The sequence below is a fragment of the Salvelinus fontinalis genome, chromosome 28 (assembly GCF_029448725.1).
Source record: "Salvelinus fontinalis isolate EN_2023a chromosome 28, ASM2944872v1, whole genome shotgun sequence".
Lineage (NCBI taxonomy): Eukaryota > Metazoa > Chordata > Actinopteri > Salmoniformes > Salmonidae > Salvelinus > Salvelinus fontinalis.
Window position 1 is genome coordinate 39,936,272 of NC_074692.1, and position 26,933 is coordinate 39,963,204.

At 42.7% G+C, this 26,933-nt stretch overlaps 2 protein-coding genes and 2 long non-coding RNA genes across 12 annotated transcripts in view; 2 read left to right on the top strand and 2 right to left on the bottom strand.

Moving 5' to 3' along the window:
- LOC129826698 (succinyl-CoA:3-ketoacid coenzyme A transferase 1, mitochondrial-like) overlaps positions 1-3,321 on the bottom strand; it is a 131,460-nt gene extending 128,139 nt beyond the window's left edge. The window contains exons 1-2 of the mRNA XM_055887706.1: positions 3,111-3,321; positions 238-346 (exon numbers count right to left, since the gene is read on the bottom strand). Coding sequence (XP_055743681.1) covers positions 238-346; positions 3,111-3,212 — 211 coding nt within the window. The 5' untranslated portion in view covers positions 3,213-3,321. The remainder of the gene's footprint in view (positions 1-237; positions 347-3,110) is intronic.
- A 3,597-nt stretch (positions 3,322-6,918) lies between these two features.
- LOC129826699 (RAB7A-interacting MON1-CCZ1 complex subunit 1-like) lies at positions 6,919-11,125 on the top strand. The gene is made up of 6 exons (XM_055887708.1): positions 6,919-7,037; positions 7,996-8,105; positions 9,509-9,655; positions 10,005-10,136; positions 10,249-10,363; positions 10,523-11,125. Exons 1-6 carry the CDS (start codon positions 6,944-6,946, stop codon positions 10,756-10,758), a joined length of 834 nt encoding a protein of 277 aa, XP_055743683.1. The 5' UTR covers positions 6,919-6,943; the 3' UTR covers positions 10,759-11,125.
- LOC129826701 (uncharacterized) lies at positions 9,311-12,378 on the bottom strand. Its single transcript, XR_008755064.1, has 3 exons — positions 12,288-12,378; positions 10,543-10,712; positions 9,311-10,357 (listed from the first exon to the last, which is right to left on the bottom strand). It is a non-coding gene; the product is annotated as an uncharacterized LOC129826701 (long non-coding RNA).
- A 49-nt stretch (positions 12,379-12,427) lies between these two features.
- LOC129826700 (uncharacterized) lies at positions 12,428-26,623 on the top strand. Of its 9 annotated transcripts, none has more exons than XR_008755063.1 (4): positions 12,428-12,514; positions 16,297-16,688; positions 16,954-17,347; positions 17,950-26,623. It is a non-coding gene; the product is annotated as an uncharacterized LOC129826700 (long non-coding RNA). The 9 variants fall into 9 exon arrangements; XR_008755062.1 differs by lacking the exon at positions 12,428-12,514 and adding an exon at positions 13,509-13,603; XR_008755057.1 differs by lacking the exon at positions 12,428-12,514 and having other exon boundaries at positions 13,527-16,688; positions 17,950-24,352; positions 24,454-26,623.
- Positions 26,624-26,933: the final 310 nt, after the last annotated feature.

Sequence of the window (26,933 nt, forward strand, 5' to 3'; positions counted from 1 at the left end):
TGGTTCGAATCCCTGAGCCGACTAGGTGAAAAATCTGTTGACGAGCCCTTGGCAAAGACACTTAACCCTAATTGCTTCTGTAAGTCGCTCTGGATAAGAGAATCTGCTAAATAACTAACATGTACATGTAAATGTCCAGGCGTAAACAGTCTTCAGTGACAGCTGCAATTGCAAGGCATCCCAGCAAAAAGCCCTTTCAGGGCCCAGAGTGAAGTCTTCACTGTCTCCTGATCTTACCTCCCACTAGGATGGTGGCTCCACTGGGGATGTCCTTCACAGCGTCTGTGGGGTCTGTGTAGAACTGTGACTTTCTCTGACTGGAGGTGGAGAAGGAGCAGCCACACATCTGGGGAACACAGAGGAACAGTCCCACAGTTAGACAGTGTGAGAAACTCTGGCAGCATTCAATAATACTTTGCCATATTCAGTACTCTTCTCACAGGTAGATTCACCTACTCTCAGAATAAGATGTGTGCTGGGGTGTAGTGACAAACTAAGATCCAGGAAAAAACAGTGGGAAACTCCACTCTGATCTTTCCACGGTAACGTAATGCCAAACAAAAAAATATTGATTTCAAAGTTTAACAAATCATACAACTCAGTGTACAAGCACTACTTATTACAATTTACACGGAACATTTAACAAAAACACATTTACTTGAAGAACAGTACAGATGCTAAGTATGGTAACAGCCGGACGGCACAAACAGCACAATCCGATATTCTGTTACAAAACTTTGCATCTGCACTGTTCTTCAAGTAAATGTGTTTTCATTAAATGTTGTGTGGGAATTGTTAAAATTAGTCCTTGTGCATAGAGTTCTATGGTTTGTTAAACTTTGCGATCATTGGATTTTGTTTGGCATACATTTCATTTCATACAGTTTTTTAATCTTAGTTTCAGCATCACTCTGTTAACGTGGAATTTCCTCAGTGCTAGCATTCCATCACAGATAAGGCTGTCGGGTCAAAATCAGCACTTCACATTAAGGGCAGTGAGATAAAAAACCAACACCAATAGTATAGAATGTATTCAGTTACAGCACAGAAAAGTTGGACCAGGCAGGCACAACAAATAAAGGGGATATGTACAGTTCACAACAGTTTTTCAGCTAGAGTAAGAGTGGCAAGCAGACAGTCTTGAACTGGTTGGATTTTTGGAACTCTGCCAGGAAGCAAATTCCTTCAGCTGAGACCTGGAGAGCAGACGGAGACCCTTTAACCTCATCAAGCCTTTAATTTTCTGCCATTAACCCACCATTCGCTCATCCTTTAACTCCTCTGCTGTAACTAATTATATCCACCGTACTGCACTAGCATAGATGGAAGGTTCACTGGGGGAATGAGGCAGTCTGGTGGATCTGAGAATGTCCCTGACAAAACAACACCGTGTGTGTAGGCTAGTTCTTATAAGCTCTGACATTAGTGACGTGAAATCAACCTCTTGTTATAAATAGAATGAATAGGTCTGCAATCCCCCCCTGATGTAGTTAACGCATTAGTCTGTATTAACCTATGACCAGCTTTAGTTTTCACCCATTATCACACCTTTCACTCGATTATGATCCACCAAAATACTGGGGAGGAACTGTATTCTGGGTGGATTTGTGTCCAAATAGAAGATAGTTCATAATAGTTATGTGACATAAGTGGCTTGATTTTGACCTCAGCTCATATAAAAATTAATTGTCAATAGTGAATCAGCAATTATGACCAATCAAGCCGAGGAAAATGCTCCCAGAAGGAAAAGGAAAACATTTCACAAAATAAGCTTGACTGTTAACCTCGGACCAGCATCTTTTGTTTAGACTGTATAGCCTTGACCTAGACGGAACCTTAACGACCATTAGCTCTGTTTACGGTTATAACCTCCAACAACTTATCTGAGGTCTAACTACAAACTGTACTGTGGCAGCAAAGCCAAACAAAAGCAACTGCATAACATGTGACAAAAGGAGGCCAAAACATAATATAACAGGATTACTGCACACTGAGGCCAACTTCTATAGGTGAAACAATGCACAAAAAAATGTATTGAACAACACTAGCATGACGTCAGACCGTAATTCTCTAAACATTGGGGTGTGTACTGTGTATACTCTCCAATTCACTACTTCTAAAACTGAAATGCAAACACATGATTAAACAATACCCTTATCAGAGAGCTGTATACATTAAATATGCTTTATTTTCTATTTTACCACCTGTAGACTATACTTTACAGAGACTGTTCCGCACTGCATTTTTACATGCCTCTACTTCTGGCTGTCCTTAGTGCGCGTGACACGCAAAGGGTCCGGGGGAACTGGGCTGCAACCTGCAGCGCAATGTCAATGACAAACATTCTTAGGCTTATTTGTGTTGCTATGTTGGTAGGGTGAATTCTTTACAGTTTAAAGGAGCATTACGGAGAAAAAAATATATCGGTAGTCAACATCAATAACTTCCAAATATATTCACTATATATGTTCCCCAATCGATCGCAATATAGTTGGACCTTGTGTAACGGATGTGAAATGGCTAGTTAGGGGACGTACTAAAGTTATACTGTTACACTTGTATCACAGGGACTGGAGGGGGGGGGGGGGGTGAGTGTGAGTGTCTTCAATGGGAACTATCTACTGTAAACATAAAACACATGATACTGGCAAAACAAACAAATGGACACATTAAATTGAAATCCAAGGTCCCTTTCTCGGCCAAGGTCATTTGAGTTTTTATGGGTGACAGAGTAGTGCCTACTGCTAACCACCATATAGGCTACTAAGATACCAGGACGGGAAATAACTCACATGGATCAGGGAATGGAAGCATCAGACATCACGAACATTTATGAAAGGGGTCAGTAGTGCTGAGGTATAACATAACGGATCAGTAGCCAAGTATACGCTGATAGTAGCCAACAGTAAATGCAAATAATGAATTTTGATTTCAATTGCATTCCAGAGAACAATTTATGGGTTAAAATAGAACGTGCCATATGACACATTCGCACTAACCTGACGTAGCAGGCTTAAAATAAACACTCGCACACAAAAAAAGCAACGCTTCCCAATGTATCTAACTGGTTGCATGTTTGTATTTGGTCATTGACGCATGTCGATACTAACCTTGATCAAGGAATGGGTGAAGTTCAAATTGGATCTGCAGGTGGCAGATAGGTTTTTGAAGAATACATTATCCGCTCGTGATAATACTTTAAGGGCCGCCATGTTTTTGAAGCTAACCAACAGGCTTTTCTAAATGATGAGCAATGTGAGGCGGTTGAGTTATGGCGTGCATGTGTGATCAACCTTTGCAGGAACTCACAGTCCCAGCTGGTAAAATGACACTAAAGCTAGGAGGGGCGGGGCTAGCGGAGAAGGATCAACGCTAGCAAAAGAGGCTCGGCTAGCTCATTATAATTTAACTGTTTCGCGGCCAGAGGCGAGTCCGTAATATAAATACATACATGTCCCCTTTTTTTATATATATGCCTCTCTCTTCCTCTCGATATTTACTTGTTAATAGATTTTTTCGGCTGGACCTAGTTGACTAAATTTCACTTCATGGTGAAGGAAGTTTCTGATGAACTCCACCAATGGAGTGGAGCAGAGACCAGGCTTTGTGGAATTCAGCTCCAACTACATAGATTCGCCCAAGATCAATACCTTAAAATTAAAAAAATAAACATTCTCTCACTGTCAACTGCGTTTATTTTCAGAAAACTTAACATGTGTAAATATTTGTATTAACATAAGATTAAAACAACATACATAAACTGAACAAGTTCCACAGACATGTGACTAGCAGAAATTGAATAATGTGTCCCTGAACAAAAAAGGGGGGTCAAAACCCAAAGTAACAGTCAGTATCTGGTGTGGCCACCAGCTGCATTAAGTACTGCAGTGCATCTTCTCCTCATGGACTGCACCAGAATTGCCAGTACTTGCTGTGAGATGTTACCCCACTCTTCCACCAAGGCACCTGCAATTTCACAGACATTTCTGGGGGGAATGGCCCTAGCCCTCACCCTCCAATCCAACAGGTCCCAGTCGTGCTCAATGGGATTGAGATCCGGGCTCGTCGCTGGCCATGGCAGAACACTGACATTCCGGTCTTGCAGGAAATCACGCACAGAACGAGCAGTATGGCTGGTGGCATTGTCATGCTGGAGGGTCATGTCAGGATGAGCCTGCAGGAAGGGTACCACATGAGGGAGGAGGATGTCTTTCCTGTAACTCACAGCATTGCGAAAGCCTGCAATGACAAAAAGCTCAGTCCGATGTTGCTGTGACACACCGCCCCAGACCATGACTGACTCTCCACCTCCAAATCGATCCCGCTCCAGAGTACAGAACTAGGTGTAACGCTCATTCCTTCTAAGATAAACGTTAATCCGACCATCAACCCTGGTGAGACATAGGCTACGTTGTTGCCGGTGATGTCTGGTGAGGACCTGCCTTACAACAGGCCTACAAGCACTCAGTCCAGCCTCTCTCAGCCTATTGCAGACAGTCTGATCACTGATAGAGGTATTGTGCGTTCCTGGTGTAACTCGGGCAGTTGTTGTTGCCTTCCTGTACCTGTCCCACAGGTGTGATGTTCGGATGTACCGATCCTGTGCAGGTGTTTTACATGTGGACTTCCACTGCGAGGACAACCAGCTGTCCATCCTGTCTCCCTGTAGCGCTGTCTTAGGCGTCTCACAGTACAGACATTGCAATTTATTGTCCTGGCCACATCTGCAGTCCTCATGCCTCTTTGCAGCATGCCTAATGTAACGGATGTGAAATGGCTAGCTAGTTAGCGGGTACGCGCTAGTAGCATTTCAATCAGTTACGTCACTTGCTCTGAGACTTAAGTAGTGTTGCCCCTTGCTCTGCAAGGGCCGCGGCCTTTGTGGAGCGATGGGTAACGATGCTTCGTGGGAGACCGTTGTTGATGTGTGCAGAGGGTCCCTGGTTTGCGCCCGTGTCGGGGCGAGGGGACGCCGTAAAGTTACATATGTTACATTGGTGCCGTGACCAGGATCACTGGTTGCTGCGGAAAAAGGAGGAGGTTGAAAGGGGGCTAAGTGTAACGGATGTGAAATGGCTAGCTAGTTAGCGGGTACGCGCTAGTAGCATTTCAATCAGTTACGTCACTTGCTCTGAGACTTAAGTAGTGTTGCCCCTTGCTCTGCAAGGGCCGCCGCTTTTGTGGAGCGATGGGTAACGACGCTTCGTGGGTGTCAGTTGTTGATGTGTGCAGAGGGTCCCTGGTTCGCGCCCGTGTCGGGGCGAGGGGACGGTTTAAAGTTATACTGTTACATTGATGCTGTTGAACCGGATCACTGGTTGCTGCGGAAAAGGAGGAGGTTGAAAGGGGGGTGAGTGTAACGGATGTGAAATGGCTAGCTAGTTAGCGGGTACGCGCTAGTAGCATTTCAATCAGTTACGTCACTTGCTCTGAGACTTAAGTAGTGTTGCCCCTTGCTCTGCAAGGGGCCGCGGCCTGTGGAGCGATGGGTAACGATGCTTCGTGGGCAACGATGCTTCGTGGGCAACCGTTGTTGATGTGTGCAGAGGTTCCCTGGTTTGCGCCCGTGTCGGGGCGAGGGGACGACGTAAAGTTATACTGTTACACTAAGACACGTTCACACAGATGAGTAGGGACCCTGGGCATCTTTCTTTTTGTGTTATTCAGAGTCAGTTGAAAGGCCTCTTTAGGTCCTAAGTTTTCATAACTGTGACCTTAATTGCCTACCGTCTGTAAGCTGTTAGTGTCTTAACGACCGTTCCACAGGTGTATGTTCATTAATTGTTCATGGTTCATTGGGAAACAGTGTTTAAACTCTACAATGAAGATCTGTGAAGTTATTTGGATTTTTACTAATTATCTTTGAAAGACAGGGTGCTGAAAAAGGGACGTTTCTTTTTTTGCTGAGTTTATATGAAACGCTAACCTTGTACCTATGTTTCTTCTCTGTCTTTGCGTGCCTTTGTTTGCTGAAATCCAATCAAATACAGTTTGTTTCCTTGTTGAGATTCAATTGGCACACGCTAACAGTCGGCGGGTGTATTTGATTAGGGTTTATTGAAAAAGTATGGATTTGCTATTGACAAGAGGGCACAAATAAATTGATATATTTGGAGCGAACATGTATTGGATCACTAACCAGGTTTCCATCAAACCTTTTTATGCGATTAAAGTACATTTCGGTTAACTTTACAAATGTCGTCAAAATAAAAATTGATGCTAGAAAATGAGGTGATTACGACATTATGCACAAATATTTATATAATAACCATCATATCGAAGTAAATTTGGAGACACGATGATAGTCCTCACATTACGATTTGGGTAACCATACAGTTTATTAGGCAACAGATTACATAAATTATGATGAACGTGTGTTTGCAGACAGCCATAATATTATAGAATAATAAATTATGATGAACTGCACATGGTGGTGAAAGTGCATGGTGATGAGTTTGATGCTGCTTTCAAATAAATATCGATGGTTTTATTCTGGTGACATGATGATCGATGTTGGACGAATACAAATATTCTCGCTCTTATCCATAATAATCTCATAATGTAGAGTAGCCTACCAACACAGCCTAGCCGCACTGTAGGCTATCTGCAAACTTGGCTAGAGCACATGTAGGCACCTTTGCTATTTAACGCAACAGTGTGTGTACCAAAACTATAGGTAGGGTCGAAAATGCAATGGAAAAGCATCTAATTTTAGATTTTTATTCGGTTCAAGAAAACGTAATTGAAAAAGTACTTTTCGTGTTTATACGTCACAACGCACAAATTCGTTTGATGGAAACAACACTTCTGGGAAAACGCTCATATTTTCTTAATGCGGATTTTATAATAGTGGCATGAAACCTGTCCCAGATAATAAAATAAACACGTTCACCATGTGAATGGTGAATGGATAATCATAGCGTCACGTGACAGTGTTTTAGTCATGGCCGACGACTGCAGAAGACAGGCGTTCGAACTGGAGAGAAGGATTTTTGAGTTGGACAATAAGTGCGCCAGCCTCAGAACCGAGAAACAAGGTAGGTGTACACTGTTAAAACAATAATTTGTAATGAAAGGTAGCTGATGTCACGTCGATGTACCTTCAGTTTAATCAGTTGAAAGTTCTTCTCATCTGGCTTAGTTAGTTAGCTACGTTAGCTAACGTTACCATATCACCAGAAATACAGTATGATAACACACAGACCAAATTAGATAAACTAGCTAGTCAAAGTTGAAACAAAAACAGTAAACAATATGACTCGTCGCATACATTCGCTAGCTAGCTAGCTATGTTTGCTGGGTAACGTATTTGACGTTAATGTTATTAGCCACGTTAGCTAGTTAGCAAGCTAACATGGTACCTAACTAGTTAGCTAATTGTTTTACATTTTGTTTGTTGCCAAAGGAAGTGAAGTAAATGTAAGCATGTTAACCATGCCAATAAAACCGATTTGAATTAAACTGAATTCGTTATGTGGAACTGTAACGTTAGCTAGGTAACGTTAGCGATAGCTGGCTAACTGGTGTTAATGTGTCGACAAAGATGCTGAGCTAGGGTATTGATCCATTACTTTTCCAAACATTCAATGCATAATGTTATTGCAGATTGCTTGACCAATGTCTCTAGGCTATTCTGGGTTCTTGGATTTATTAGCTAGGTATCTAAATGTATTCCACTTTGTACGTTCTTGGCTTACTGGCCAACTATTTTCCAATTAACTTGATTTTGTCAACTCTAGTCTAGACTGTCATAATACTGTGTACAAAGGTGGACGGATGGACATAGTCAATAAAGAAGATAATCTAGCTAACTCAAAGGGCAGCTCCATACATTTTGCGCCATTATCATGGCACTGTAAAATACATTGTCATAGAAATTATCAGTGTGTAAACTAACACGTTAAATGATACATTAAACTCTGTAAGCATGAGATGAAATGTTTGGACATAAAGTTAGACCTGTAATACATATTAAACAATTTTATTTTCTCCTAGATGATGACTATTTACAGAATGCTTCTTCAATACTAGACAAGTTGAAAAGCTTTTACAGACAAGGGGGGGAGAGTAACAGTCTGCCTAAACTGCTTCAGGATTACACTCAGGTATTGCAGTTCATTGCATGTTAATGTTCTAGCTAGATTCTAGACTAAATGTTTTAGGCTAGGTGTGAATTCAAATTTGTTACCATACCACCCAAGTTCCCTTCATCTCTGATAATCCTGTTCAGGTAGGTAGGTAGGCAGGCAAGTGGCCTCCTGAATGTAAGACTTCATGTGTTCAGGCCTTGTTAGTTGCAAATAGGTAGCCTCGTAGAACCAAACAGATTGTTGTTTTGGTGATATATGGCAGGCCAAGGCTGGTTCACGAGGCAAGCAAAATGTCCTTTTGTGTTCTAGTAGTTATTCCACCTGCTGTTTGAAATAGGATAACCGTATTCTATTTTGTTAAGTCGTTCATGTCATCCAATGATGTGAGCCTGAAGGCGTGAGAGAGCCGACACACTTATTGTCCTTCCTTGACGCGGGAACTTTTAACTGACCACTATCCTCTTTGTGACAGGCTCAGTTCACAAATTAAATGCACCCTTCCTCGTGTCCTTGAAGTAGCCCAGTCACTGCTCTGTTCGTGAATGGAATGTTTTTTCATCCTTTCACCTGTCAGAGCATAGAAAATCAGTGACTACTTTCAAAAGAAGAAATGACACAATGATGCACTTTAAAAAGAAGTGGGATTAGTCCACAAATGTGGAAATCTAGAAGAGTTCAAAAGATTAGAATTCCAACTTCAAAGTGCAGTGCTGATGATGAACCCAGTGACTTGTTGACTGTTGATGACATTGACATAACTCCCAACCCACGGTCTGTCTGAGTTCTCCGCATCATCCCCACCCACCATAGCAGAGTTGTAGACAGCCTGTTGGAGAGACAGAGACATTTGTCTTATTGAAGGTTGTTGGCCCACAGCTTGTGGAAGAAGTCTGCAATTCACCTGCGTTAGAGTTGAAGGCCGGCCGACCATGTTACTCTTGTCATAAATGTTAGCGAAAGAGCATGGCTGAATAGATTAATTGCAAAACTATTACTGTTTAATCATATTTGTGTTAAATGTAGCCGTTTCTTTTTTTAATCTCCATATCAATTAATTTCTCTAACATTAAAGTACCTTACTGTGAATGTTTTTATTTTTACTAAAATGGTAAAAAAATAAACATAGCTTCTTAGCCAAGAGTAATTTCTCAAGCAATAATTGTTCTAAGACTGTCTGAGTGGTAAGGGGAAAACTAGCTGTTGGCAGAGAGGTTTGGAACTTTTTTTTTTTTTTTTTGTCTATTAACTAATTTACTGCATGGGATGTCACCAGAGTTCTTACACTTAAAGGGAATTATCATTTTCACATTATTATTCCAACCTCATAGTGTGGAAATGTATATAAGACACAGGAAATCACATTTGACTGCACTGGGCCTTTTAAAAGTAAAGAATGACACTAGTGTGTGTGTGTGTAGGTGATCCTGGACATCACGTTCTATGAGGAAAACAAGCTGGTGGACCAGGAGTTCCCGGAGGACTGCTCACCCTTTAAGATCCAACAGCTGCTGCAGGACCTCACAGAGCCAGAGGTGCTGGCGGGTAGACTGGTCCCGGCCCAAGAGGTGTGTGTGCCTTTGCAAAAGATATTCAGCCTGCTCTTAAAGGGCAATGCATGTGCATAGGACCTTATACCCTATGCATTGAGTATTTTGTTCACTACAAGAAAAAAACAGCAGATTTACACACCACACACACACCAGTGGAGGCTGCTGAGGGGAGGATGGCTCATAATGGCTGGAACGGAGTGGATGGAATGGTATCAAACACATGGAAACCATGTGTATGATGTATTTGATACCGTTCCACATATTTAGCTCTAACCATTACCACGAGCCAGTCCTCCCCAATTAAGGTGCCACCATCCTCCGGTGACACACACACACTGTTTAGTGACACCTGTCCCTGTTCTAGGTGCAGTCAGTGCTGGGGCTAGAGGTGTTAGAGTGCCTCTACTGGAGACGTGGAGCACTGCTTTACATGTACTGCCACACACTCCACCAACGCAAGCAGTGGATCAAGAAGAACAAAGCCACTTTCCTCAAGGTGTGGCCATTTAACTTTACATAGAAGTCCTAACTTGAATTGCAGTGCAACTGCTACTATTAGAGTTGGATTTCTTACGCCTGTTCATGCTGTGTTGTCTGTCTTGTTTCAGTGTCTTCAGGAGGGCGTACGTTACCTGATGAGGATGTTGCAGGTGAGGAACTCTGTGAAGCTCAACGATGGGGTGGTGTTTCACGACTCTGCTACCGCCAACTTCCTGGCTGAAGGTAAACATCATAGAACCGCTATATGTTATACATGTGTTGTGGCCTGTTTATTTTGTCAATGTTACATGTTTGTTTTGACGTCAAGACAAACTTTCTTAATTTCTCATAAAGGGATGAAAAAACCTGGTTATTTATCTGTTTTTATTTATTTTCCAATAGGCATCTTCTCAGACACCCACCTGCTGACGATGATGTACATAGGGGAGATGTGTTTCTGGGCAGTGAAGTATGAGGACTGCAGCGTGGATTCCATGGAACGCAAAGAGGACCGGCTTCACTTCCGGGACATTGGGACGCAGATCCTGCACAAATACGTGCTTGTCTGTGACGGCCCTCTTCAGGGCCAGGGCTGGAACACAGAGAATGCCAAGGAAATCCTAAGTATCTTACAGTGAACCAGGGAGGGCTATGGGTACAAGTTTCCCTTAGGTACTGATCTAGGATCAGGTTATCAAACCCCAAATTGTAATGCTAAGCATTAAGGGAGAAGGAATCTGATGGATCAGTTTCTAGGGTCAACTTCTTTTTGTTCTGAAAGGCTCCGGCTGACTGAGGGGGTGAAGTTTGGGGCAAGGGTAGGTGAAGAATGAAGGGCTAGGGTAGGGAGAGGTGTTAATGAAATGTGAGTCTCCCCATCTCCTGCAAGAAGCACTTCCAGATTTCAGACTGTTGGTTGGGCATGTGTTTTGCTCTGAGAATGTGGTAGAATAATAATTATATTAAAATAAGATTATTAACAAAATAAATTGTTAAAAAATTAAAGTATTGTTTGAAGATTAATCATAATCTCGCTTGTAATGAAACATTGCACAGCAACTGTTTTTATTTATTGTTTTAATTATTATTTTGTTATGTTTTAAATTAATTGCATTTGTACATATGGGGTGGGGGGTAAGATGGGGAATACACAGAGTTGGTGACTGAAGTATTCATGACCATTTGAGTATGTACAGGTTTTTTTTTTTTTTTTTTAAAGCATCAGCTTTGTAATATGCCACCTTTTATATATATAAAAAAATTGACCTCACTTGGACAAGTAGAAATGTGACAGGAACTTTGATATTTTGATAGAATCTGCATTTAAATGCATACTGTGTTCTTTTTGGAAGAAAAAAACATTTCCTTTTTTTTTTTGTCATTGAAAATAAATATGTTGGTTTAAAATGTGTAGTAAAACAACTACAATGCACCTCTTCCACAAGGTAGTGGGTGGGGAACTCTTGTAAACTCAGTCAGAATGATCGAGGCCTCTAGTGGTCAAAAGGCAGATTTAGCATGGGCGACGCCAATGAGGGCTTCTGCCGTTTTAAAGTAGTCAACTGGGTGGGGATTCCTATGGGTTGTAGCCATAATGGTGCTGCCCATTCTGTCACAGACACTATAATAGCACAGATATAAACATGTGTATTCTCTATGGTGGTAACAAGAAATGTCAGATTTGCTTTCAGCTTCTCTTTCACAGTACTGATTTGAGCTTTGATAAGTAATGTTTAGCACATTGAGGATAGCTTGGACGCCTTATTGTTGCGACATGGAAAGCAGGTGGAAGGAGTCTAGTTATACGAAGTCTCAGACAGTTCAGAGACAGGTACATCAGTGGAAGGAAAAACATCAATGATCAAGCGCATGCATACACCAGTGAAAATGCACTGGCAGGCTTTTGGGTCTGTTTACCTGGTTAGGTTCTTAACAAATAGTAATAACTCAAATGGATGACTACAAAAAGCTCAAGCCAAGTTTATTTATCCCATTGGGTCATACAGCTGCAAAGACAACATACAAGTTACACAAGTGTATATACTGAACAAAAACATAAATAATTTTAATCAGTTCATATAAGGAAATCAGTCAATTGAAATGAATTAATTCCTAATCTATTGGTTTCACATGACTGAGAATACAGAGATGCGTCTTTGTCACATACCTTAAAAAAAGGAGTGGTGTGGATCAGAAAATCAGTCAGTATCTGGTGTGACCATTTTCCTCATGCAGCGCAACACATCTCCTTTGCATAGAGGTGATCAGGTTTTTGATTGTGGAATGTGCCACTCCTCTTTAATGGCTGTGCGAAGTTGCTGTATATTGGTGGGAACTGGAACACACTGTCGTACACGTCAATTCAGAGCATCCCGAACATGGGTGGCATGTCTGGTGAGTATGCAAGCCATGGAAGAACTGGGAAATGTTCAGCTTCGAAGAATTGTGTGTACAGACCCTTGCGACATGGGGCCGTGCATTATCAAGCTGAAACATGAGGTGATGAACGGCACGACAATGGGCCTCAGGTTCTCATCACGGTCTCTACATTCAAATTACCATCGATAAAATGCAATTGTGTTCGTTGTCCGTAGCTTATGCCTGCAAATAGCATAACCCAAATGCCACTATGGGGCACTCTGTTCTCAACACTTTACATGTTGCTTTGATATTTTTTTTCGGTATATTTATACTTTACGACTAGGCGGAGTCACCTCCTTATATTACTAAGATAAACAATCCATCTATGTTGCTTGGCAAGAACTCAGTCTTCCCCTCATTGGTATTATCATGGCCCTGCCTACGTCTAGAACCTTCATGGGTGTGGAAGTGTGTGTGTGTGAGACACAGCTGTTGTGGCGGACCCTCTGGCCTCCCTCCCAGAGGTTTCTTCTCTCTTCAACTGTTGACCTTATCTCGAGTTGACTTCCACATCCCTCCTGGTACCCACTTCACCGAAACTGGCCTGCCTTATCAGGAATTTACTAGATTGTTGCTGTTTACCTCCTTCCGGGTAACCCTCAATGGTTACTGCAGTTTAAATAATGCCCTGCCCAGAAAGCTCATTTCCATAGAGCTCGTCTTCAAGGAGCGAATTGTCAAGGAGTCAATTGGGCGCCAGCTCAAAAACCAAACATAAGCATGAATTTCCTCAACAAGAAATACAACGTTACAAATATTTTCCGAGATGTGAGACAATTACCTTTTTGTCTGTATAGCTTTGGAATCGTGACATTACGTACTTTCGAGGGAAATAAGCAGGTTTCTTGACTCATACCCTGACTCTGATTGCTTGACAATTAGCTTAGCAACCGCGTGATGCAGCATGACAACATGAAGCGATTGGTCGAGAGTCTGCTGGGCGAGGCGTTATACGTTCCTCATTTCAGCGCCCAAGGATATTCCTATCTCCTCCTTTCTCTAATATATCTGTATGAACCGGATATAGAAGGTCCATGAATCTGCGTATGCGAACTAGTAGCGGTGCGTGGGTAAAATCACTGGTGAAGCCAGGGGGAAAAAAGCCTTATTACAACCTATTTGTTGAGATAAGTGTTGTTTGCTCTATATTATTATGTTAGTTAACATGCCTTGCCACCGTCACATATTAGGCCGTCATTGTAAATAATAATTTGTTCTTTAAATGGCTTGCCTAGTTAAATAAAATGTTAAATTAAAAAATGTAATACAAATAAACAACGTTACCGGGAGCGCGGCGCAGAGGGAATGTCAACCTACACAAAGAAGGACGAGATTGAACTTCATAGAATTTCTCCCCTTAAACCATATTCGGAAGGGACTAGTATTGCTATAGAACGTCGGTTATGTAATTATTACTCCAGCATGTCTGTTTTTCAAAAAGACGATTCCGACGGGATTAGTTTTACCAAACTGCCCGTCATTCTTTTTTTCCGCATTCACAATTGACCATTATGACGGAAGCTTGGAGGCTCTTCTAGGTGTGAAGATATTTAATATGTCTAGGGACATCCTAATATTGGCCTAATGGCCTTCAGTTCGGAGAAAGTCCAAATAATAATGCATATCAATAAGAACCATAAACTGTAACCTACGCAGACATTTAATTAACTGACATATTTGTCAATGTATCAATTTATTGACACGATATCGTCCACTTCATCTTTTAAAAGAGAAGAATGGCACTAGGAAGGTTGATATATTACAGATCATTCATCTGTAGGCTATGTGCATAGCACTTTGTTTTAAGCATCAATTTGTTCTTACCCAAACTGAGTGCAGCACCTGTTCAACTGTAATATCTCTCAAAACACGGTGATGATGATTTGCACGGGATAAGTATTATCAGAGGACCTTGCAGTTTGTAAAAAAAAAAATGTTTTTTTAGGGCTGAGATTATAACCTTCCGGCCAAGTAAAAATTACTGACGTGGCAGATTCGGACGGGACTAAAATTACAAATGTGGTGATTTATGCTCGTGCACATAATTATATTAACTGAGCTCCCCCAGTAAAACTCTTCCAGTTAACACTATCAATATTTCCCTTTACTGTGGGAATTGTGATCGAATCAATGCAAAATTAGCCACTTTCAATGCAACATACCGAAACATAACAAGCTATGCAAGCAATTTTGTTGTAGGCAGAACGCATCGGAATATGATTCTATTGCATCTATTTAAAAAAAAAAAAACGGTGTGGCAGAACCAATCAGAGCTGCAAACGGCCTATATGCAAATAGACCATTGCCATATATGGATCTGTGCCATTTTCTTTGAACTGGACTGTGTAAACAGCATGATAGGTCATGAGTAAATGTGCTTGTTTTGAGATCATCAAACAAACATGCATCAAACAACACAATATTTTGAGTCACCTCCTTATCTGAAGGACAAGTGGATAAACAGGTTCATATCAATCCCTGCATGTTTTTTTCAAAAGTCTCATGGAATGTAGGCCTACGTTGAACACAACACAATGGCTGCTACTGTAGGCTGAATGATAGAACAGCTATTTCCATGTTAAAATGTTATGGGATGCATCTTCAAAAAATAGTTTGTGGGAGGCCACTCTGGTAGGCTTACATTATTATCAAATATCCATAGTAGCCGACTTGACCACTGTCTGAAACTGTAATTAAAAGTGGGTACAGCCTCAGTGTTCACAGTAAACGGGCGCTGGAAGTTGCACAGAATGTTCACAATGTTCAAGTTTGAGCTCAGCAGACTTGAAATTTGCTCAGTGCCAGGAAAACTATTAAGGGAACATTGCATTTATCCCTAAGGCTGTGACAATAAGAAGACACAGTGGCAGAATAAATTCAACCACACCTTTTTTTCATTACAAAACTGGAGAGCAACATCTGTCCGGTGGAGTCCACAAAGCATATTGCATGTAACAAACAGTTACATGACCTACATCATGGTCAATCAAGTTCATGTTGCCGACACTTAACACTTTTTTCGTTACTACATGATTCCACATATGTTATTTCATTGTTTTGATGTCTTCACTACTATTCTACAATGTAGAAAATACAAAAAAATAAAGAAAAACCCTTGAATGAGTAGGTGTGTCCAAACTTTTGACTGGTACTGTATGTGATAAGCAAAATTGACACAGTTACAATAGACATCCACCAAATTGATGTTACCTGAATTTTGTTAGCTCACAATAAACACAACAGCTCAATGCTGAGTAAAGAAGGTTAGTACTGTACAGGGATGGTGAAGAGTATTTAAACCATCCTGCAGAAGTAATTGGCAACCAGAAGGGGGCTCTCGTGTCACACTAGTGGTTGCCAAACACGTCCATGCTGTGGTGGCCCACCTAAAGCCTTTGAATATATCTTTCTGCGGTTTACTAACTAAACAAAAGCAATGTTGTTCAGCACAAATACAACAGTCTCACTCTACTCCACCAACAGGTTAGTGCAGTGTTTCTTCATCCTGATCCTGGGGAATCAAAGGGGTACACTTTGTATTGTTTCCCCTAGCACTACACACCTGATTCCACTAATCAAAGGTTTGATAATGAGTTGATTAAGAAACATTAGGTTACTATTTTCACTATAGTCCTCCTTTGATTGATTTGAAATGTACTGTCTGTTACCATTTGAGGTAATGTACACCTTGCGTTCATATGGTTACGTGTGTGTGTGTATATGTCTATCATAACCTGTTGTGGTTGTGTGTGTAGGGCGGAGAGGAAGAGAGCCAGTGTGAAGCAGCAGAGTCTCAGCAGCAACCTTTTCATCCTGGAAAGAACGGACCAATCAGGACAGACATATTTCAGTCCCGCCCCTCAGGTCCAGGAAGTATGTCAGGAGGTGGATGAGTTCATCTATGTGGCCAATGCAGAGACAGGAAGAGGTAACACCAAGACTCCAAAACATTCCTCATACTTGCTCCTATTCCTAGGCCCTTGTTGCCAGGCAGATAATCTTGTCAAGCTAACTGACTGCTGCGCTCACAGAATATGAGCTATCGCAACATCAGGCTGGTTCCACCAGGCTACCTTCCAGGACCAGATCCAGGGAAAGATCAGGCTGGTTCCACCAGGCTACCGTCCAGGACCAGAGCCAGTGAAAGGTGAGACCAAGGCCCCATTCCATAATATCGCCTGCATCTGCAACCCTAGAGCCTCATTGCCTCTTTCCTGCAGGAGTTATGGTCATTTAGCATATGCTCACTTTGCATTTGTGACACACGATGTAATCGTGATATGCTGTATTCCAATCTCATTTTGTATTGCTGGATGTGTCTGTATGTGTCAAGCCACATATGAAAAGTGATGCATTTGTTTATGGCAACATCTCTACAAATGTACCCTGTCACCCTATTCTGTCTCTATTAGGTGGTGAGTGGGAGGCGTCTCAGATCCAAGCATTGGTGAACCCTGCCTAGTATTCGTCCTCCAGAACCCTCCTGGTCCTGACTTTTGTGTCCAGAGAGGAACCAGACCCAATCAGAACCACTAGTCGCAATACTGCTAGATTAAAGACCAGGACCCCCAGTGTGGATATTGCACAGAGGCTCTGCCTGTCCCTGCTGCCCAACCCCTGGATGGTCTGTCTTTCTGTCTATGTAGTCTGTCTGTCTGTGTCTGTCTGTCTGTCTGCTGGGGTGCTCTGGTCTCAGGCTGTAGCTAGCTGTCAAGGAACTACCTTCAGCACAAATGCTTCTGAAGGAATGTTCTACCTCTGATGTGCCTTGTTTCAATGAATCGCAAAAGAAAAAGTCATTATTGGGTAAATATTATTTAATAACCCTGTTGTAATTTTTTTGTGAATAAATAGGGGGTTGTGAAACAGAACAGAAGTGAAGAGAAGAACTGTTTAACTGTAGCTATGGTACTTTAATGAAGATAATGAAGGGTTTTGGTTATGATGTTCTTTCTTCTACGACTACTGCGTAGTTTAGAAGCATTTAGAATGATATTGATGTGACAAGGAATTATGGGTAATTTTATTTTTGTATACCTTTATTTCACAAATCATGCAATTTCTCTTTAATTTTTTTCATATAAGTTATAATTTTTTTATACTCCAAAATATTATGCTTTTATTTTCTTTCATTGTTTAAATTCATGTTCTAAATTACCACTGCACAAGTTGTTAAAAAGCAACTGAAAGCCTTCGGTGGGTCACAGCACAGAAACGTTGGTGAGCTCTGCATCTGGAACAGTGAAAGGCGTTTGCTTCATAGTTCATCAGTAGTTCATAGGCCAACCCTTTCATATCTTCCTTAATCTGCACCATGAAAAAAAACATAAGAAAAGAAGAAGAAATGGACAGGTGAAACATCTCTCCACTAGGCACATGTATTCCTTCTACTTCTGCTGTGTTTTCAGATGAGCGCAGACTGGAAGGAGAGGAGACAAAGAGAGGAAGTCATTCAAAGTATTGAGATCCACCCCTCTTGCTCAGGCAATGGTACAACATGCTACTCCAAGTTCTCTGTGGTTATTTTCCTCTGAGGTCAGCATTGGCACACTAAACTGAATTCACATCTGTCTGATGGGGGGGAGGACAATGTTCCTATTTACACCACAACGGGGCAGGCCTGCTCCGGCTTCTCAGGGCCAGGGGAAGCTGTAGAATGTAGACTAGTTGCAGCTTGGTTTACTACGCTTTGGGCGTGGGGGTTGCGCTGTGACCCCCCGAAAACAACTAAAAATGAAAACTCAAACCACAAATTTCTAAACACAATCAAGAATGTACTGTAGCAACCCTGTGTTTATAAGCACCAATATCAACTCTACCACATGAGCACGCTGGGCTATGGCCGGAAGGTTGGCGGTTTGAATACCACCGCGGACAAGCTCACTTTCCCTGCCTGTTAACTGTTGATAAAGTATGGATGTTGTTGTCTGATACAATACATTAGAGCTGGAATCCTTAATAGTGAAAGTGCCACATCCGTTTCGGATATTACAACAGCAAAGAAGTTACTGCAAACAACAAACACCCCCCCCCCTTGGACATTTTTGCAGAATATGTGCTGCAGGTATAGCATGCTGCTCAACACTCCTCACCTTCATTTCGTCTACAAACCAAAACAATAACAAAGGCCCTGGGACAGCCGCGGCACTGTTTCCCCTAATGTGGGACCGTGACCAAATAACTAAACCCTGTTCAATTACAGTACTTGAAAATTGCACCAGTCTTTTCTATTACTTGTAAGTTCTCACCGACCAACCAATGCTTTGGTAGGTGACCGTGAAACAGTAGACGTTCTGCTCTGAACTATCCTTTTTTATTTTTTTACTTCACCTTTATTTAACCAGGTAGGCCAGTTGAAAGAAGTTCTCATTTACAACTGCGACCTGGCCAAGATAAAGCAAAGCAGTGTGACAAAAACAACAACACAGAGTTACACATGGGATAAACAAACGTACAGTCAATAACACAATAGAAAAATCTGAATACAGTGTGTGCAAATTAAATAAGGAGCTAAGGCAATAAATAGGCCATAGTGGCGAAGTAATTACAATTTAGCAATTAACACTGGAGTGATAGATGTGCAGATGAGGATGTGCCATTAGTACTACTGGTGTGCAAAAGAGCAGAAATACAAAAACAAATATGGGGATGAGGTAGGTAGTTGGTTGGATGGGCTATTTACAGATGGGCTGTGTGCAGCTGCAGTGATTGGTAAGCTGCTCTGACAGCTGATGCTTAAATTTAGTGAGGGCGATATGAATCTCCAGCTTCAGTGATTTTTGCAATTCGTTCCAGCCATTGGCAGCAGAGAACTGGAAGAAAAGGTGGCCAAAGGGGGTGTTGTCTTTGGGATGACAGTGAAATATACCTGCTGGAGCGCGTGCTACGAGTGGGTGTTGTTATGGTGACAAGTGAGCTGAGATAAGGCGGAACTTTACCTAGCAAAGACTTATAGATGCAGCAATTTGTTGAAGAGCATGCATTTCCTTTTACTAGCATGTAAGAGCAGTTGGAGGCCACGGAAGGAGTGTTGTATGGCATTGAAGCTAGTTTGGAGGTTTGTTAACACAGTGTCCAAAGAAGGGCCAGATGTATACAGAATGGTGTCGTCTGTGTAGAGGTGGATCAAAGAATCACCAGCAGCAAGAGCGACATCATTGATGTATACAGAGAAAAGAGTCGTCCCGGGAATTGAACCCTGTAGCACCCCTAAACAGACTGCCAGAGGTCCAGACAACAGGCTCTCCGATTTGACACACTGAACTCTATCTGAGAAGTAGTTAGTGAACCAGACGAGGCAGTCATTAGAGAAACCAAGGCTGTTGAGTCTGCCGATAAGAATACGGTGATTGACAGATTCGAAAGCCTTGACCAGGTCGATGAAGACGGCTGCACAGTACTGTCTTTTATTGATGGCGGTTATGATATAGTTTAGGACCTTGAGCGTGGCTGAGGTGCACCCGTGACCAGCTCGAAAACCGGATTGCATAGTGGAGAAGGTACGGTGGGATTCGAAATGGTCGGTGATCTGTTTGTTAACTTGGCTTTCAAAGACTTTAGAAAGGCAGGGCAGGATGGATATAGATCTGTAACAGTTTGGGTCTAGAGTGTCTCCCCCTTTGAAGAGGGGGATGACCGCGGCCACATTCCAATCTTTAGGAATCTCAGACGATACGAAAGAGAGGTTGAATAGACTAGTAATAGGTCTTGCAACAATGGTGGCGGATAATTTTAGAAAGAGAGGGTCCAGATTGTGGAGAGACAGTGGGTTTGGCGACGAATGTGTAGCGAGGACCAGCCAACGAGAGCATACAGGTCACAGTGGTGGGTATATGGGGCTTTGGTGACAAAACGGATGGCACTGTGATAGACTGCATCCAATTTGCTGAGTAGAGTGTTGGAGGCTATTTTGTAAATGTGTGACGATGTGCGCAACTGGTTAAAGGTGAGTCAGGTTCAGGAGAGCAGAGATGGGCGCACTTTATTCGTGCCCAAGGAAAACAGCGATAACTCCCAATGTACACAAACAGTACAATAAACAAAACACACGGGTCAAACACACACCCGGCGCAAACCAGCCAAATGCGAACCACACGTAACAAACAAACAATTCCACACACGGACATTGGGGGAACAGAGGGTAATATACATTTAGTCGGATGAGGGGATGTGAACCAGGTGTGCGGAAAAGCAAGAAAAAACAAATGGAAAATGAAAGGTGGAGCGGCGATGGCTAGAAGACCGGTGACGTCGAACGCCGCCCGAACAAGGAGAGGGACCGACTTCGGTGGAAGTCGTGACAAAATGTCATCGCCAAAGTCAAGGATCGGTAGGATAGTCAGTTTTACGAGGGTATGTTTGGCAGCATGAGTGAAGGAGGCTTTGTTGGGAAGTAGGAAGCCGACTCTAGATTTAATTTTGGATTGGTGATGCTTAATATGAGCCTGGAAGGAGAGTTTACAGTCTAGACAGACACAGGTATTTATAGTTGTCCACATTAGTCAGAACCATCCAGAGTAGGGATGCTAGTCGGGTGCGGGCAGCAATTTGTTGAAGAGCATGCATTTCCTTTTACTAGCACGTAAGAGCAGTTGGAGGCCACGGAAGGAGTGTTGTATGGCATTGAAGCTAGTTTGGAGGTTTGTTAACACAGTGTCCAAAGAAGGGCCAGATGTATACAGAATGGTGTCGTCTGTGTAGAGGTGGATCAAAGAATCACCAGCAGCAAGAGCGACATCATTGATGTATACAGAGAAAAGAGTCGTCCCGGGAATTGAACCCTGTAGCACCCCTAAACAGACTGCCAGAGGTCCAGACAACAGGCTCTCCGATTTGACACACTGAACTCTATCTGAGAAGTAGTTAGTGAACCAGACGAGGCAGTCATTAGAGAAACCAAGGCTGTTGAGTCTGCCGATAAGAATACGGTGATTGACAGATTCGAAAGCCTTGACCAGGTCGATGAAGACGGCTGCACAGTACTGTCTTTTATTGATGGCGGTTATGATATAGTTTAGGACCTTGAGCGTGGCTGAGGTGCACCCGTGACCAGCTCGAAAACCGGATTGCATAGCGGAGAAGGTACGGTGGGATTCGAAATGGTCGGTGATCTGTTTGTTAACTTGGCTTTCAAAGACTTTAGAAAGGCAGGGCAGGATGGATATAGATCTGTAACAGTTTGGGTCTAGAGTGTCTCCCCCTTTGAAGAGGGGGATGACCGCGGCCACATTCCAATCTTTAGGAATCTCAGACGATACGAAAGAGAGGTTGAATAGACTAGTAATAGGTCTTGCAACAATGGTGGCGGATAATTTTAGAAAGAGAGGGTCCAGATTGTCTAGCCCAGCTGATTTGTAGGGATCCAGATTTTGCAGCTCTTTCAGAACATCAGTTGTCTGGATTTTGGTGAAGGAGAAGCGGAGGGGGGGCTTGGGCCAGTTGCTGCGGGGGGTGCAGAGCTGTTGGCCGGGGTTGGAGTAGCCAGGTGGAAAGCGTGGCCAGCTGTAGAGAAATGCTTATTGAAATTCTCGGATTTATCAGTGGTGACAGTGTTTCCTAGCCTCAGTGCAGTGGGCAGCTGGGAGAAGGTGCTCTTATTCTCCATGGACTTTACAGTCCTACAATTTTTTGTAATTAGTGCTGCAGGATGCAAATTTCTGTTTGAAAAAGGTAGCCTTTGCTTTCCTAACTGGCTGTGTATATTGGTTCCTGACTTCCCTGAAAAGTTGCATATCGCGGGGACTATTCGATGCTAGTGCAGTACGCCACAGGGTGTTTTTGTGCTGGTCAAGGGAGTCAAGTCTGGAGTGAACCAAGGGCTATATCTGTTCTTAGTTCTACATTTTTTGAAAGGGGCATGCTTATTTAAGATTGTGAGGAAAGCACTTTTAAAGAACAACCAGGCATCCTCTACTGGCGGGATGAGGTCAATGTCCTTCCAGGATACCCGGGCCAGGTCGATTAGAAAGGCCTGTTCGCCTAAGTGTTTTAGGGTGCATTTTACAGTGATGAGGGGTGGTCGTTTGACCGCGGACCCATAGCGGACGCAGGCAATGATGAACAGCAGAGGTGTATTTAGAGGGCAAGTTGGTCAGGATGATATCTATGAGGGTGCCCATGTGTACAGATTTGTGGTTGTACTTGGTAGGTTCCTTGATAATTTGTGTGAAATTGATGGCATCTAGCTTAGATTGTAGGACGGCCGGGGTGTTAAGCATATCCCAGTTTAGGTCACTTAACAGTACGAACTCTGCAGATAGATGGGGGACAATCAATTCACATATGGTGTCCAGGGCACAGCTGGGGGCTGAGGGGGCTCTATAACAAGCAGCAACAGTGAGACTTATTTCGGGAGAGATGGATTTTTAAAAGTAGAAGCTTGAACTGTTTGGGCATAGAGATAGTATAACAGAACTTTGCAGGCTATCTCTACAGTAGATTGCAACTCTGCCCACTTTAGCAGTTCTATCTTGACAGAAAATGTTGTAAATGGGGATGGACATTTCAAAACTTTTGGTGGCTATCCTAAGCCAGGATTCATACACGGCTAGGACATCAGGGTTGATGGAGTGTGCTAAAGCAGTGAATAAAGCAAACTTAGGGAGGAGGCTTCTGATGTTAACGTCACATATTCACATCAGATACAGTATGTGCAGACAGGAAACGGAGGGCCACGTATCCCATTTTCTATCCATGCCCATTGTTAAAATAAGCAACTGATCTGTGCTTTACTCAAAGTTGGTCCCTCCCTCACTCTTATACTGTCAACTGTAATAGGATAATGTGCTTTAATGCCTGTCTTTTCTTCTAGTCTCCTAGGCAACAAAATTGAGAATATTCTCCCTAACCACCTCTTTTCTGAAAACCCCGCCTCAAAAGGTTCCTGAATGGTAATAATCATCGTCACGGAAATATATATTTAGAATGCAGTCATGATTGGTGCCATTTGGGTGCATTACGTCCTGTGTGAATAGTGGAGAGAGATGGGAGCAGTGTTCTCTTGTCTACATGGTGTTATCAGACTGGGCTTAATGGAGGAAGAGTGAGGGCTTTGCTGTGACACAGCCGCCCCTTTCATCCAACAGGCTGCTCTAAACAGGATGTACCTCCCTGCTTCTCCCTCTACTCAGCCACACACCCACCCAGTCAGCTGGCTGTTTTTGGGATGTGGATGTTTGTGATTCTTTGATGATTAAGTTAAACCAAACGAACACAAAATACTACCATATTTGCATTCCAAATAATATAGAACATTTTACTAATCGCCCACTCAGTCTTTTCTTTAGTTTCAGTTCATCTCCAATTATATATTTACAACCTCTGTAGGAGGTTGATTTCACACTGGCAAACTCATTAGTGATCCCTGATGTGAAAGCGTGTGTGTGCAAACTCCTCCTGCGTGTGTGTTCCCTTTAGCGTGGGAACCTACCATCAGAGCAGGTATGCAGGGAATAACAATGACAAATCCCTACTATGTATTACTCGCTGACTGTCTGCCGCGGCCCAGTAGGAGAGGAACGTCTGCTCTGCCTCTACCCACAGAGAGGGAACTGTAGATGGGGTGGGGCTGCATGGGGGATTTAGTTAGACTGCTTTGATGAAACTAGGGCTGGGCCTGGAGCAGCGTGAGACTGTACACTTGGGGGGTGGAGCTGGAGCAGCGTGAGACTGTACACGTGGGGGGTGGAGCTGGAGCAGCGTGAGACTGTACACTTGGGGGGTGGGGCTCGTTCAAGGGACATGTTCTGGAGGGGGGATGGGCTCCAGATCATCTTATTCTGGCGTCCTTCCCAGTGGAAAAGGGCCTCAAGGGTGAGTGACTTCTTGTGGAGTGGAGTGTTTGTGTGTGTGTGAGAGTGTATACGTGAGTATGCTGATATGCTGATTCATTGATTTATTATGTTTCTCTCCAGGGTTTGGTTTGTGTGGCATCCCAGAGAATCTTGTCCACTGTTTATTAAAGACTGGCGTGATGAGCCTCACAACCGTCAGCAACTATACATGAAATGGTCCCTTCAAACAGACAGCGTGGTGAAGAAGGAGCAACAGCGCCTCTTCAACCTCAGGAGGCTAAAGACATTTGTATTGGCCCCTAAGACCCTCACAAACTTCTACAGATGCACCATTAAGAGCATCCTGTCGGGCTGTATCACAGCCTGGCTCGGCAATTGCACCGTTCACAACCGCAGGTCTCTCTATTGTGTGGTGCAGTCAGCCCAACGCATCACCGGGGGCACACTGCCTGCCCTCCAAGACATCTACAGCACCCGGTGTCACAGGAAGGTCAAGAAGCTCATCAAGGACCTCAGCCACCCGAGCCATGGCCTGTTCATCTGAAGGTGTAGACAGTACAGGTGCATCAAATCTGGGACCAAGAGACTGAGAAACAGCTTCTATCTCCTGGCCATTAGACTGTTAAACTGTTACCACTAGCCGGCCTCCTCCCAGTACTCTGCCATGAACTTAGTCACTGTTACAAGCCAGCTACCACCCGGTACTCTACCCTGCACCTTAGAGACTGATGCCCTATGTACTCAGTCATCGAACACTGGTCACTTTAATAATGTTTACATACTGTTTTACCCACTTTGTATGTATATACTGTATTCTAGTCATGGCTCATCCTATAATAACCTAGTTTTTTATTTTTCTGGATTGTGTGTGTATTTGTCTTATTTTCATTGCTGGGTGTTACTGCACTGTTGTAGCTATAAACACAAGCATTTCGATGCACCTGCGATAACATCTGCAAATCTGTGTACTTGACCAATAAACTTTGATTTGATTTTACTTGAGTTGAAGTTCCGTGCTAGGCCGGAATCACCGGGTGGAACATTTGGGCTGTATTTGGAGGTGACACAATCTGAGCAGTGTTGCACAGCTTAACCAAACACAGCCAGGGATCCCTCGGTCAGTTCCAGGAGAGTGGGATGAGTAAAATACAGAAAAAAGAGAGAGTGCGAATGAAAGGGAGGGAACGGGGACCGTGAAAGAGCAAAGCACAATGAAGGAAAGAACAGAGAGACAGAAAGATACCATTGAGAGAAAGATGCCATTGAGACAGAAAGATGATATTGAGATAGAAAGATGCCATTGAGAGAAAGATGCCATTGAGACAGAAAGATGATATTGAGACAGAAAGATGCCATTGAGACAGAAAGATGCCATTGAGACAGAAAGATGCCATTGAGACAGAAAGATGCCATTGAAAGATGCCATTGAGACAGAAAGATGATATTGAGATAGAAAGATGCCATTGAGACAGAAAGATGCCATTGAGACAGAAAGATGCCATTGAGACAGAAAGATGCCATTGAGACAGAAAGATGCCATTGAGCCAGAAAGATGCCATTGAGATAGAAAGATGCCATTGAAAGATGCCATTGAGACAGAAAGATGCCATTGAGACAGAAAGATGCCATTGAGACAGAAAGATGCCATTGAGACAGAAAGATGCCATTGAAAGATGCCATTGAGACAGAAAGATGCCATTGAGACAGAAAGATGATATTGAAAGATGCCACTGAGACAGAAAGATGCCATCGAGACAGAAAGATGCCATTGAGACAGAAAGATGCCATCGAGACAGAAAGATGCCATCGAGACAGAAAGATGCCATCGAGACAGAAAGATGCCATTAAGACAGAAAGATGACATTGAGACAGAAAGATGCCACTGAGACAGAAAGATGCCATTGAGACAGAAAGATGATATTGAGACAGAAAGATGATATTGAAATAGAAAGATGCCATTTCCATGATTGCAACAGACAGTTCAAAATGGTGACTATACAGTATAAGACGTTAACCACTCTTGCCTCGTCTCTCTGTCTCTTTTCCCTGAGTCAATGGGGCCAGACCAGGTGTGTTATGTCAAGTAGGAAATGTATTGGACAGTGAAGTATTTCCTGTACATTCTCAATAGTCATATTTGACCCCTTGCCTATTTTAGCTGGCTTTCTCTGAGTATGTTTTCTCAATGTTGAATGAAGATACTGTAGTACATAGTGATATGTTAACAATGGTTTGATGAGAGTTTGTTTAAAATGAAATGGAATAAATATAAATATAAGTACAAGTCAAACGTTAGTGGTTTAAAACACAAAATTGGCAAAACACAGCATTTGAAGCTCAAGGTTGCGTTTGGCATGAGCTGCTTTTTAAACAAGTGTCTTTCACCTTGGCTAACACTCATACACAACTCATACATGCACGTTGAAATAAGTGTCTTTCACATTGGCTAACACTCATACACAGCTCATACATGCACGTTGAAATAAGTGTCTTTCACATTGGCTAACACTCATACACAGCTCATACATGCACGTTGAAATAAGTGTCTTTCACCTTGGCTAACACTCATACACAACTCATACATGCACGTTGAAATAAGT